The sequence below is a fragment of the Halyomorpha halys genome, unplaced genomic scaffold, assembly GCF_000696795.3.
Source record: "Halyomorpha halys isolate HHAL.00 unplaced genomic scaffold, Hhal_1.1 Scaffold404.1, whole genome shotgun sequence".
Taxonomy (NCBI): domain Eukaryota; kingdom Metazoa; phylum Arthropoda; class Insecta; order Hemiptera; family Pentatomidae; genus Halyomorpha; species Halyomorpha halys.
The window spans coordinates 87,494-102,403 of NW_027114257.1; the positions used below are offsets into that span (position 1 = coordinate 87,494).

At 29.4% G+C, this 14,910-nt stretch overlaps 2 protein-coding genes across 2 annotated transcripts in view; one reads left to right on the plus strand and one right to left on the minus strand.

Annotated features, from left to right (window-relative positions):
- The window catches only part of Mi-2 (chromodomain-helicase-DNA-binding protein Mi-2 homolog), a gene marked incomplete in the record, with an annotated part of 40,620 nt that extends 39,662 nt beyond the window's left edge, over positions 1-958 (minus strand). Inside the window, 2 exon segments of the mRNA XM_067051468.1 lie at positions 50-135; positions 773-958. Of these exon segments, the coding sequence (XP_066907569.1) occupies positions 50-135; positions 773-809 (123 nt within the window).
- Positions 959-1,438: 480 nt separating this feature from the next.
- Positions 1,439-14,910, plus strand: part of LOC106682322 (neprilysin-1) — a gene marked incomplete in the record, with an annotated part of 187,431 nt that continues 173,959 nt past the window's right edge. Inside the window, 1 exon segment of the mRNA XM_067051469.1 lies at positions 1,439-1,557.

Below are 14,910 nucleotides of genomic sequence, written 5' to 3' on the forward strand. Positions count from 1 at the left end.
GTTAACAACTGAATACATCTAAATGAGTTATTACAATAGTAGCTGTTACCTCTATTCGACTTCTTTCGTCACTGTCAGGTGAATTGTCTTCAGTACCTTCTGGTTGAACAACACTCGTATCGACTTCTTCATCGACTAAAGTAAATAAAATATAGTTGCTAAAAATTGAAGATCAATAAATGTTCTAATAAATAAACAGATAGATTAACTATACTAAAGGTGCTATTAGAAAATGAATAGAAATAGCAAGTTAAAACACAAATTTATATTAGGTTTAAGGAGTTTAAAATTGTAATAGTTTTTAGTTGTGACTTATAGATTATTAAATGAATAATATCACTTAAAAATGACAAAAACACAAGTAATAAACTGGAAAGTTTCATATGAGGAAGGTTATACAATTTCAAAATTCAGTTAAATTCCTACAAGATTGCTATAACTTTAAGCAATTCTTTAATGAAAATAAAAAATTGATTGCAAAAGTACATGCCAATTTCTTTGTTTGCTGGCCTCCATTTTGTTTAGGGTCATGGAATGCCGCTTTACTTGACAAGGAAAAATAATGAGGATACCTCATCTAAATTTCACTGATGATATTAGATAATTCAGATAAAAGTTGAAATTGTACTTGCTTTCATTGAATTTAGACTAACATAGCTGATAATAAGTCTTATATTCGAGAAAAGAAAGCTAATCACACAATAACTAAGTGTGAAACTATTTGTTGTTTGCGGCAACGGTTAGACATAACCCTGTGATTAAAGATATTTACCTGGTAAACACTCGTCAACTTCCTCTTCGGACGCCATTAGAAATAAAACATCAACACTTCACTAGTATTCACTAATATCACCGATATCAACGCATAAAACACTAAATAATTACAAACTATGTTAGAAAACAATCACTAAAGAACGATCCAGGGCACCGAGAGCTATCGACTGAAGAGAGCATGCGCAGATCTACCAACACCGCGGCACCAGCGCGGTCCCTAGCTCTACATTTTGGCCAGATTTTTAGTAATTAAATTTAATTTTTAAAAACTTTAAATAGTTTTAAATGTTTTAAAATTGTTTAATATTTTAGTTTTCATAATATTGTTAAATATCTGAATATATTTTATCGAAGTTTTGTTCTATAACTCTTTGGATACAACTCAGTGTAGGACTATTTTAAATAATAGGGCTTAATAGTCTAATTTTATTTTTTAATTACTCATTAGACATTCATCATCAACGTATATATGTTTTTATTTATTTTAATAGTACAAAAACTCTAGCATTTTAAAATAGAATCATTTTTAAAAATTATGAAGTGTTAAAAAGTTTGATTGGTGTCGAAAAGGCTTTTATTGATTAGCTAGAGGGGGGTAGACACAGGTTGCTGTGAGGGGGGATAGAACGGACTGCGCAGATTCTACTACCTCCTGGAAGAAAGCGATCCACGCAAGTCACTTTTACACACAGAGCCTCATCGCGGTACAAAATTAAACAGAGCCAAGATGTGGGCACAGTAGCGTCGAGTCCACCACAGGAGTACGTCGGTGTACATCACAACGTAAGTCCAACATCTGCTTGTACTCTCCCTGGCCTGACACTGTCTTAGTACTGATTAGAACCAGCAACCTCATTCATGTCCAGTCGAAAATAAATCTAATAGTAAAACTGTTCACTTCTCAATAAATGCAAAACTTGTTTGAATTTTCAGAAACAAACTTAAATCCTCTCTAAACCTACAATACTTATATAAAAACTAAGCAAATACCAATTAATTAATTACTTGGTAAAAAAAATTAATAAAATGACACTAAAATTAAAAATATATATACATACAAATTTGGCGGTCTGAGATAAGAGTGATAACAGACCATACGAAACAAAGCAAATATTTGACTATCATTATCGGAAATGTTAGTAAATTTATTTTAGTTTCTTTAATTTTGATTATTTAAATTAGTAAATCATCCAATTCATTGTTTTTTAGACTCGTAGATTAAATATAGTTTATTTAGTAACATAAACTTCTGAAAAATGATGCAGTTCCTTGTAGTTGCTTTGAGACAAATGTCAAAATACTATTTACATTTTATTTTAAAATGCAGTTATATGTAGCATATATTCCACTCAAGCCTATGAAATCCTTAAACGCATGATTTTATTTAAATATAGACTATAATCTATAAGACTTATTATTAGATATACTTAATATTTAAGATTATTGTGTGATAGATTTAGTGATAGAATCATCATTGACAAATGAAGTACAAGTGTTTTAGATTCCATAAATGACAACACAGCAACAAGTAAGTATGAAACATAACACACGAACAGCTTGGCCAATCTCAATTTTACTCATCCCAGATTTAATTAATATTTTATGTTTTTAATTATTTATTATATTGAAAAATATTTCACGCACCCCAAACAGTTATCCAAATGAATATGCTTATATTAATTTAATTCACTGACTACTCCTAGTTAAAATATATTTACAGTAAGGAAAAACGTTTCTGAACACACTTTTTTTATTATGATTTTTTATGTTTATATACCTCGAAATATATTACTTATTAAAAAAAAAAAAATCAGCTTAATACACTATATGATATTTTTAATTAAATGTTACTTTTGTTTGTCAGAAATGAAAAATTACTTTTTCTCCAAGAGAAAAATCTATTTAATTATAATTCTGTCATTAAAATAATATAGTCAATTTAGATAAACTTTTATTTTTCACTCATTTTATCTCTTAAGTTGAATCACTTTTAAATAAATCTGAAATTAACAATTTGAATTCCTATCTTTTGCCAGAATTGCAGCCTTAGCAAAACAAAATTAAGACTTAATTAATCAAAAAGTAGTGCTGGAAATAAAATTATTTAAAAAAATATATGGATATGGAAGATGGAGAGGCGGAGGAATACTCCAGAACCGATTAAGTGGGAAAAGAAGAAAGAAAAAGACCAAAAATGAACTAATTTAAAAACTACAGCTAGATCTGCGAACTCAATCCACGTTCAGAAGTTCTCGATTGATTATTGATCGATAAACGTATTTTCATATTTTATTAATTAATATTTCTTGCAACAATTAGAAAATGATTAACTCATTGTGCTATCAAAAGTCTTGAACGTAATTCTTTCTTCTGTTGTTTCGATTCCCGTGGCGAAGCACCATCAGCCCATTTAAAGAGCATCCAAATCTTCAGTGATTTGAAGCGACAAAAAAATGGTGTTTAAGCGTACTGATTATAACATATTCTCATCTATGAGAATCTCATTTGTATATTTTAAAAATGAACAACACAATTTAAAAAGAGAAGTTACATGAAAGGTAATATATATTAAAATAGAATAAAAATAAAACCTAACGCAATGGTTTATTGTTTCAATTAATTATTTATTAAATCAATAAATAAGACACAATAAAACGTTTTAACGGTTATTTAGTTAATTTTAATGATTATTTAGAAATACTCTTACCAATTTTACAAATATTTTTTTTTATATGAGCAGTTTTTTTTTATAGATCGATTTTTCAAAATTGCGGAGATAGCTGAGTTTCAACATGTTTGGATAAAAAAAAAAAAAAGCCTGTAGATTTACTAACGATTGTACTAGAAAAATGCTATATAGCCTGTTGTGTGTACTTTCATTTGATTTGCAATATGACACTTTAAAACAAATAAATCGTTATTACTTGTTTTAAAAATTTTTGAAAAATCAAAAATATCATTTAACTTTTTTTTTTTTTTTAAATTGTTATTCTAACTTATATTGGTTAGATTCATGAGATATTTCAAGAGGAAGACATGACGGGATAACGATTGAATAAAAGCGAGATATAATAGGCGCTTATATTATTTAATAAATGTTTTATTCAAGAATACGTAAAATTTAAACTGAAAATCAGGCTATTCTTTGTTGTTATGTAATGAATTACTTCTACTTAATATATAGATTTTCTTTACACGTAATCCCATCATTTCAGCATCTTGAAGTTTGAAATTGATATATCTAATATAATCCAGCATAATTACTCTTTTTTAAAAATATAATTATATATTTTTTTGAGATTATCAAAATTCCAAACTTTCATTAAAAATAATTTATTTGTTTTGAGGTTGAAATGTTACTTTAATCTAATGAAAGGACATACAATAAGCTTTAAAATAATCTATAAACATCCATCTACCACAATCGGTTGTAAATCTACAATGAATTTTTGAGTTTTTTTTTTTTTTCGGCCAAGACTCCCATTGGAGTCCTATACTGCCTTACCATGGTTGGGGGTCAAAGTTAATGAGTTTTTACTATATTTTTTACATGAGTTGTTTTTACAACTCATTTAAAAAATATGTTAGTAATAAATTTAGTTGGTAAAACCAGTACACACAACAAAAACAAAAAAAAAAGTGAAAATCTAAGGCAAAGATGGTCAGACCACAGGCGATTTAGCTTCAGTTGAGGAATTTAATCTCCAGGTGTTCTTGATAGCATTGAAGTATAAAAATGTATTTCTCTTCTTCAAATTTTTTTTTTTCGAGAATTTATTCTGTATATGAAATGAACTTTAAGGAAAAGAATTGAAGTAAGTTTAATCAAAATCATTGGTTTCCTTTTGCACTATATTCTATTGAAAAAAACGTTTTTCGGCTAATACGCAAAGGATATCCGAATTAATACATAGGCATCAGGGCACAAAACCATTGGGAAAAAATATGCCCAACTGTGAAGAGATGATCTTTAATTTTTTTCATAAGGCTTTGTTTTAGTGATTTCAAATCACTTCTTTTTTCCCCTCTATTTTCATAAATGGTGGAGACTTAGGTGTATGGAACCTTAAGTGCCAATTTATAATGAAATGACGTGATTCTAAGATTATTTTAGGGTGACATGTGGCTTTGGTGCCGTATCTCAAAAAAAAAAAAATCAGGACGATATAGAAGCTGATGACGAGCGTTGAATCAATGGCTTTGTTTTTGGGACACTACGTAACTTGAAATGTATAAAATATTTTCAGGGAGGATTAAATTTTCTTTTTCTTGATATATTACCAAGGCTGATTATTGAAAATAATAAAGTAATAAATGATGATTAATATCCTCATTAATTTAATTTATTTTCTATTTATTGTGGTGGCTCAGTGGTAAGGCACTGATATACTTACTCCAAAGACGCGGGTTCGAATCTGGCTGTAGCTAATAATTATTTATTCTGTTACTATAGTCGTGAGTCAACTTGATACATTTTTGAATCGTACATTTTGATAATGTTTTGTCTACAATATAAAACCATAATTAAATTGTGCAATATAAATATGTAAAAATATGATATATTTAATAAAATAGACAAATTTATAAAAATATCAGCAACCTTGGAGCTTTACGCTTAACTTTATCGGCCTCTATAGTCAAATAATAATATCAAGATAAATAAAATTAAATCCTTCTTAAAAATTTGAATAGTTCTTGGAAATTTAGAGTGGAGGAGCTTAGAATGATCATTTTAAGAGAAATCATAAGAGTATTGAATGATATTTTATGATAAAAAAATCAGGTTCACTACGATATTTTATTTTTCATAAACGATTCATATAGAGTTATTGATTCGATTCCCTTACGGAATGCTGGCGCTTTTATTTACTTTCGTCCCCCGACCAGCTCTGAAAACAAAATCCAAAAGATTAGCCTTAATGCAATCCTCCCAACTTCTTTTCGGTTTACATATATCACCACCCAATCCGGCCACCACAGCTTTGGTCTCTCTCTCCTCTTTTAATGAATTAGCTAGCTTAGCTGTATTTTTTGCATTTCTTCATCCAACATCTGACCGCGAAAATACAAAGGTCTGAAAACAATATGACCTCAGAACCCCAAATACAAAAATATCATTAGGACATTGCAAATGGTATGTTGCAGTTTCCAATAAAATATTGTGGACCGAAAATCAATTCATGCGTAGCTCACCCTTACTCCTGACTTCAGGTAAAGAGGGGAACAATACTGTTTGAAAATTAAGTTGTTTAAAAGTGCATTTTGAGTGACTTATCATTTGCTAAAACTTTCTTGTTGATCCTCATACATCATTAACGATAATCATAATAGTTTTAACAATAAATTGTCACATAAATATATGCTACCGAACTTGCACGTGACCACAGTTGGGACCACTGGTACATAATGTAGTTTCTACACATGTCTTTCTCATGTCATATCACAATGCACATTTAGCTACTTACCGTATTCTGGTTTATTGCGTTCATCAATGAACCATTGTAATCAAGAAATAAACATTTAACTCTTCTCCAACCAATTCGAGGAGCTAGTTTCCAAGATAAACATATTCCAAAAATCAAACAAAACAAGACCGTCTTCACACCGAACGTCACCTGTTTTTCTCCAAATTGCACAAAAATCAGTCGAATAGTTCACTGATTTTTGTGCAATTTGCTACTAATGCCACCTTTATCTTATATTAGAGTTTTATTCGCTTATAATTCGGCCATTTATAAAGATAAAGGAAAAAAAAATAGAAAGTTTTAAAATAATTATACCTAATCTCTCTCCTTAAAAAAAAACAAAAAAAAACTGAGTCCATGCCTATTTTTCAAGGCAACTGATCCGATTTGCATTAGATTTCGCACCAAGTTTGCAGTTCATTCTAGGAAGATCTTAGAACTTTTATTATATTTACAATTTTTTTTGGAATCGCTATCTCAAATGAAAAAATAACACTTAATTCTGTTAGTCTTGTATAGTGCCTAGGATACTTTTTTCATTGTTTATTATTTACTTATATACCTCTATTATATAAACAAGTTTTAATGATCACCGTGTAATATTTTATTTTTATATATATGGTATAATAATAAAAATGCGTAAAATATAATTTAACTGATGAAGAACACAGAATCACATTGGAGACTCGAGAAGACTTGGATATGCCATTCGTATTGGAACTTACGCAATTCCCTGTAAGATTGGGATTTGCTATGTGTATAAATAAATCACAAGAGCGGAGTTTTGAAAAAAATCGGCTCTGCTAAGGTGTAGGAGCAAAGAAGAAATAAAAATTTTGTGAAATTTAGAGGAAAAAGTGATTACTAACATTATTTTTGAAGAGGCACTAAATTCAAGTACAAGTTAAAATGCTGGAATAAAGACTTGAAATTCATTGTTTACTTGCGTACATTATATTGAAACAAAATACTATCTGAACTACAGAATACATGTAGCCAACAGTTACAGAATTTGAGCCAAAAGTAGTAAAATTACATGAGCTGTAGTATAATTTATAAAATGGGGTTTGGAAGGCAAAGAGTTAAATAATTAATTTAAATAACAAATTATTTTGCAATAATTGGCAAACATTTTTTAATAGCTTTATAAATCTCAATAAATAAATTTGAAATTAAAAATATAATAGAGGAATTGTAAATATAAATTATTATTACTATTAACAAATTAACAAATAAATTACTATTAACAAAACTTAACCATGTATAATGGAGTAAAATGAAACTATTAAACACATTTTGATGAAGATATTATGTATTTTTATATTATTGAACCTGCATTTTCTGTTAATTTGCCAAACCGAAACCTAATGATTTAAACTAACGAGCTCAAAGGGAAACTTTATTTTTATATTTTGTAATGTAAAATTATTTTTTTATTTATTTTATTTTTTATCTTATAAACTTAGAAAATTCTATTATAATTCTGCATATATAGATACTTACAAACCCACCGTTACGAAATGAGTTTCTGCTATGGTATAAATAAATTTTAGGTTTTTTGTTAGGGAGCCGTGGAAAATCGATTATATTTTTTCAATCAAGAACTTCCTCATCGTTATGAATTTTTTTCGCTTTCTGCGATTTTCAGCAGATCGTTTTTTTTTTTTCTTCCAGTTCACAGCAGGTAGCATCATTTCATATCCTATTGTTTAGTATCTTATTTTTCTATTTCATTTTCTCATAATGTTTGTATTTTTATCCCAAAGAAGTATACTTACAAAATAAAAAAATATACATAAAAATCAATCGATTAAGTTTGACTTAAAGATTCATGAGAATTAGGTATTTTAAAGCTTTTATATTTCGTCGGAATTTTAAAAATCTTATTAAGTGTAAAATTCCTGTACATATTTTTTTTTTTCAAACTTATGATTGTTACATTACTCTTTTTTATTTATTTATTTTTTTAGTTTAGAGTTAGAAATCGATAAAATACATCTGTAGGAATAAAACTACTTACCGTATTCTAATAACTTACATGGAGAAAATATTGATTGATGATGGTGCTTTTGAAATGTATGAGAAAGCCTCAAGCTACTTTTCAATAAATTTTAAAGAATGTGAGATGTGAGGTATAAAGATGTAGGAATAACAAGTGTTGGCAAATTCAACCGCTTCGGGTGAATTTCTTCGCTGTTTGAGTACTCCACGCATTAAAACAGCTCTGATGAAGACCTCGTATTGTGGGTCGAAACGTCGGCATCAGTAAATAGTTGAATACTATTGTTCTTATTGACCGCATCCCTGTCCATTTTCAAATTCACCTACGATGAATCACGCCTAATAATTATAAATTTTTTATATTAGCTAGGTCTTATCCCCTCATTCATCCTACTGTATGAATACTTTACAGTACTTAAATGCCGAATTTTTCAAAAGTTTTTTTTAAGGCAATCCACGTCAAACAAAGATGATGTTTGCCTGTTTTTCTACAGATGACCAACCTATTCTAACCATGGTTGGGGGTCAAGCATTTCATTTTGTGGGACCACCATAAAGTACCTTTAATTATGTTTATTTGATATGAATAACCATATTACCTTATTACAGTAATAAAAAATGTATAAATATTAACAATAAAAGAATTTTCTTATTATCTAAAGGAGAAATAGATATAGCTGTTTAAGAATTGAAAAAAACAGCCGAGCGTCCAAGTTCCACCCGATTTCAATCTAACGTTCACAACTTAGTCATATTTTGTTAACCGTTGTATTATTGACAAAAACGAAGTTGATATTTGTTAATCGTATCTCGAAAACCTATAAAATAAAAATATTTATAGAAACAGAAAAATAAAGATTAATTATTTGAAATTTTCAACTTCCAGTGCGAAAAGTGAAAAATCTGAAACACCATTGTGAAAAAATCATTACAACAGATAGATACACATTGGCTAGATTAAGAATAGGACATACAGATCTAACTCATTCATATCTGATCAACAGTCACAGCCAAATGTCAATATTGTAATAGTACACTATCACCATAGATACACATGGCGTATATGGTGTCACCATAGACATAACTCTCTCCTGGAAAAACCACGTCTTCGATATTTCCCGTCGTACCTAAAGAGTTTAAATTACCTTCGTCAACTACTACCTTTTGAAACGCGTAAGCTCCTGGTTACTACCTTAATATTCTCCCACTTTGATTATTGCTGTGTGATTTACGGGGGTGTCTTTGGGGATCTTGATGAAAAATTAAAACGGTTAAATAATTGCTTTGTACGATTCGTCTTTGGGGCCCTCAGGGACGTCTCTGCCACCTTATTTTATGAAGAATTGAAATGCCTTTAGCCTTTCTAAATATTTTCTTGCTTCCTTCCTCAATCAAGTAATCCAATGCCGCTCTCCATGGTACATCTCTGATATCCTTCAATTTAAATTCTCAGTGCACTCCCGCAATACCCGCTCATGGCCTTCAGACTTATATGTAACAGCCCATCGAACCGCAGCCTTTTGAAGATCTTTCCTCACCCGTCCCTCTTCCCTACGGAATTCTATTCCCTCCTTTATTCGTAGTTCTAATACCCTTCCAATCTTCTAATCCCGTATCTTCGACTACCTTCTGTCTCCCCAATTCCAGAAGAATAACAATTGAAGGTTTCAAATAAGATTTATATATCTTCTGCATTTAATATTTTCGTTTATACTTGTAAATATATATATTAGCAGAAATTGCACCTTTTCATTTATTATTTTTAGTTTAATTGTATTTGATTTTTTATCATTTTTTTTTCTTTTTATTTATTATCAGAAGTGTTAGTCATCTTATGTTTTATGATATGACATATGGTTTTATTTTATTTGTTCTGTTTTTATTTTATATATTCTGTTAATATTGTTGTTCATTTTTATCTTTTCAAATTCATTACTTTATTATATCTTACGACGTTTTTTAATTTCATTTTCATTTTGTATTTTACTCTAAGGCTCTGATGCCTGATTTTGATGCCTTTATATTATTCTAAGGGATCAATCCCAGAATAAATAAAAAATACTATTATTATTATTATCAATATTAGTATTATTGTTATCATCAATGAACAACATCTTTCAGGAATGTCATTTCTATGCTGCGGGTTTAACTGGATTGGGAGTGGAACCAAGTGCATCAGTAACTTTAAATGATGATGAGAAAAACATAAAATCGGTATTGATTTTTTTTAGAAAAATAATATTTAACCATAAAATAAAATTTAAACTCATTAACGATCTTACATTTAAAATTTTTAGAATTTTGATTGAAATAAAAAAAAAATATATTAACTAAAAAAAATTTTAAAATAATAAATCCGAAAATCTAGGAAAATAAAATATGAAATATGGGCTTTCATGACTATTGGGTTTTACGTTTTTGAACTCTAATAATCAACAACTTCACCAGGTTTTTTTCAATGTAGGCTACCATTAAAAATGTTTCTGCACAGAGGCCATCAATTTACAATATACAGTTTTAATGTAGATTATTTTCCGAAAAGCTTTGAATATTTTCGGCCATTACAAAAATTTTTAAATTAGGATTTCTTGGGAACTCGAAACTCCGCTTTGTCTTTAGTACTACTTAAACCATCCCTGCCCTGAATAGGTAGTGTACTTTAAAAAAGGTTTAAATTTCCTTTAACAACACCAAAAAATTAACCTAACGTGTATTATGTAATAAATGGTATTAAATAATCTAAATTTGATATGACGGACCATCTACACGTAGTATTGTTACGCGATTTCAGGTTTAAATTATTTATAATAGATAAAGGAAAATAAAAAAAGGTATGGTCTTTTTAGACTTGATCATGAAGTCAATAAAACTAAACAATATAATTAAATCTATTTCTCGGATTATATGCTTCTCTATTTTGCTACAAACTGTGACTATGTTAGAATATTATCTTTGAATTTTAACGGAGTTAAAATGTTATTCTGAATATAGATCAACAAAAATTCAAAATATAGCGCATAGAGAAAGTTGATGAGTAGTTTAAGAAACATCAGCGAGAAAAAGTTCATAAATTAAAAGTAAATAGAAATCGTCGAAAGTGATACAAAAAGCTGACTAACCGCAAGTTGTGGTGTCTGCTGGAATGGAATTAAAATCGATTTATCACTTCGTTGTCGTCATATTTGATGTCGTATTACTAATTAGTGTTTTTTTGTAAAGGGTATGATTTATTAGAATTATAATTTATAAGGGCTATGTAATGCTATAGAATATATTTTTGGAAAACTGACCAAGTGTTTAGTTGTTGCGATACGTTTAACTGTAATGAATAATCATAACATATTATAGAAAATATTTATGTGATTTCATGCATTTTTCTGTATCGATATGATTGAATAAAGAGTTACTTGACTGTAGTGTAAGTAAAAACATTTCGAATCATATCACCTTATGCAAAAAAGGAACACTTATAATAAAAAAAACTGAAAAATCTTTGTTAAAACAAAAAATAGAAATTGATAAAACATAAATACAAAAAAATGGCTGTAATTTACTGTGATAGTAAGATAGTCTGCATTCAGACAGTTTCTGTTGGGAAACTACATATCAAAATAAATATATCGATTGCTTACTTCACAGTAGTGCTAAGTAAATTTCTACTAACTTTACATACAGTACATTTAAAAGTTCTCTCGTTTTGAAAAGTAATTTTTCTGAAAGAGATTACTCTTAAATGTGGTTTTTGTAAAGCTAGTTAAATTTACTAAGCACAGCTGTGATCTAAGCTATCGATATTTCGAGGTCTGAGAACTAATTTTATTATTATTATTAGTTTTTAATAAACTAGATTTATTTTCGAAAATAAATCTACGGGAGGGATCAGTGTTGAAAATACACGTGTGTGTCAAATGAGGATTGACGACTGAGAAATAGCCCAAGAAATTGATGAATTACATAACAGAGAGAACTCCAGGAAAAGATGACACGGTGTGCATAAAAGTGTAGCAGATCTTGATGATCTTGATAAAATGGAATAGAAGGAAGGAATTTTCTGGCTCAGAGTGTGACCAATTACATTTTAGAGATGTGCTCCTAATTAATAATAATGTTTTCTTATACTTTTTCCTGTTTCACTGTAGCCATGAGTCAACCCTGTGGGTTCCGAAGCCCTCCAGAGTCCACCCATTGGGTAAAAATCTGACGGCTGAATGTGATTCTGACCAAATCACCTCCTTGCATAACCCTTAAGTTTAGTAACTGTACTTCCTGACAAAGTACTGCATACCTGACTCTCCATGGGTTGTAGCGATATAAATTTAATTTAAATACTTTTTAATCGCATATACTAAATTAGTTATAAATTTTTGTATATTGCACAAACTTTCCAGACATCCTATTAATGTTTTTCCATGCCTCAAGGCCTCGCATTGTCCTAGTGGAACATGATTTCTTTGCGAATTGCCAATTCTGGCCTTTTCTCTTTGATTGCTTCCTACAGTTTTATCAGTTGCTGTCAGTAAACATCTGAATTGCTTGTTCGGTTGTTTGGAAGTAGTTCAAAATAATCCCACCAAATTGACAGCATGATCTTTTTCTGATGCAATCCAGCTTTCGGTATGGTTTGTGCTAGTTCAACATGCTTGGATTATGATCTTTTTCGATTAACGTTATTGTAGACGTTCCACTGTTCATCGCCTTTTGTGATTTGTTTCAACAAAGCATTACATTTGAAATGTGATTGATTCGTTGTGTTAGGTATATGACTATTTCATTCAATAATTGCTTTCATTTTCCATTCATATACACCAGAAGGTCTTTGACTTTCAGTCAAAAATCTCCAGAACGAAATATATAAACCAGGTTCTATTAAACAATCAACCCATAAACTTCATATATCTCTTTTCTTCATATACTTTTATGCCTTAATTAAAATTTAAAAAAAGTAAAATATAACGAAACTTCATATTTTTGCACTTCATATTAAAGCTGACACCTGTGAACGAAAGTAGGAGTGAGAGTAAGAACGACAAATGTTTCATAACAACAGTTCTTCGAAACGTATAACAAGTGTTATTTTTATTTCGTTCCCCAGTTCGCCACTAGTGTCGTTTATAAGTTCAGTTTTTTTTTTAAAACGTCTATACAATGACAGGGAATGGTAATGTTCTGTTTAGTTTACTAACAATAATCGTCATTACGGTAGCTGTTTTTTTGTCTGTCGTTATTCTTTTTATGAACTGTGAAAGTATTTATGGTTGGACTGCTAGTAAACTATTTTTGTTTCATTTTTCGTATTATGTTATAAAACTTTGGATTACACGTTCGTTGTTAAAATGCCCAAGAACAGCACAAGGAGTGACATTTAGGACTATTTTACCAAAATAGATCATGAAGGGGATGGGCGGTAGGCAGGGGAAAGTAGGGGGGCAAGGAAAAAATAAAATAAAGAAAATACAAATAATGAATTAATTTGGTAGATAATTTATTTCTGGAAGCATGATATAATTAGGAAGATAACTTTGTTGAGCTGACATCTTCACAGATCACAAGATCACAACCATACCTTTGAAGGGACAATTTTTCGTCATATACTTATCTCTAAAAATAATGGTGCAATCGAATAAAAACGGACCTTTTTTTAGATTCCATTCTTCCCAATGCAATTTACTGTTTTCCATTTTAATAATATCAGAATGTTTGTTGAAAATAAATCAAAGAAGGCAACCCATCTTAGAAGAGGTTGTTAATGTTTTTGCCAGCAATCCCAGAATGATTCTCTCAGAATGATTCCCAGGCTGATGCTCTCATAGCAAACCTCTTCATTATCTTATATTTTTATATTTATAGTGTGTATTATATGTATTTATATACAATAATTAAGTTTACGCTCGATTTTCAATAATTTATTGCAATTATAGCTAATCAAAATTTAAAAAGTAATGATTAAATTTTATGAAGTAGCAATAAAATGGTGGTAGTATTTCTTGGGTGGAGAGGCCTCTAGTAACTTCCTTAGTACCCAGTTTCTTCCTTTAATAATGTTAGCAAGCAACAATTTTCTTAGAATAGCATTATAAATTTTGAAACATATCAAAAAGTTGAAGTATATCATAAAATTATAGAAATATTAGAAGAAGACAGTTGACCGTATGAAGTAGATTATTGGCAGATACGAATTAATTAATAAAATAGTTCATTCCACTATTTTTTACTTATATTGACCGCCACCCTGACTATCTTCCTACACTTATAAAAATAAATTGAAAATAATATATTTCGAAGTCGAAAAATTTCCGTCTTCATATTTTAAACGTTTCTTTGTTTTCATATTGGTTATTTTTAGTAACTATTAAATAATAACGGGAACTAAGACTAATAGGATGGTGTTCTCTGACTCATTTCGTTCGTTCGTTTTATGCACCATTTTTTTTTTCAATAGTTTTTAGGAACAGTTGATTTCTATCAACGAACAGTTCACTAACCTTTGCGATAATTAGCATAAAGCAAAAAATACACGAATTTTTTTTTATTTCCCAAAGGTATCGACTAGCTATTAACAAAAAAAAACTCATACATTGTCAAAAGAATGAAACACAACACTACCTACTATAAACCGAAATTACTTTCTTGCCAATCTTATGATATAAGCCATATAACATAAAACATACAT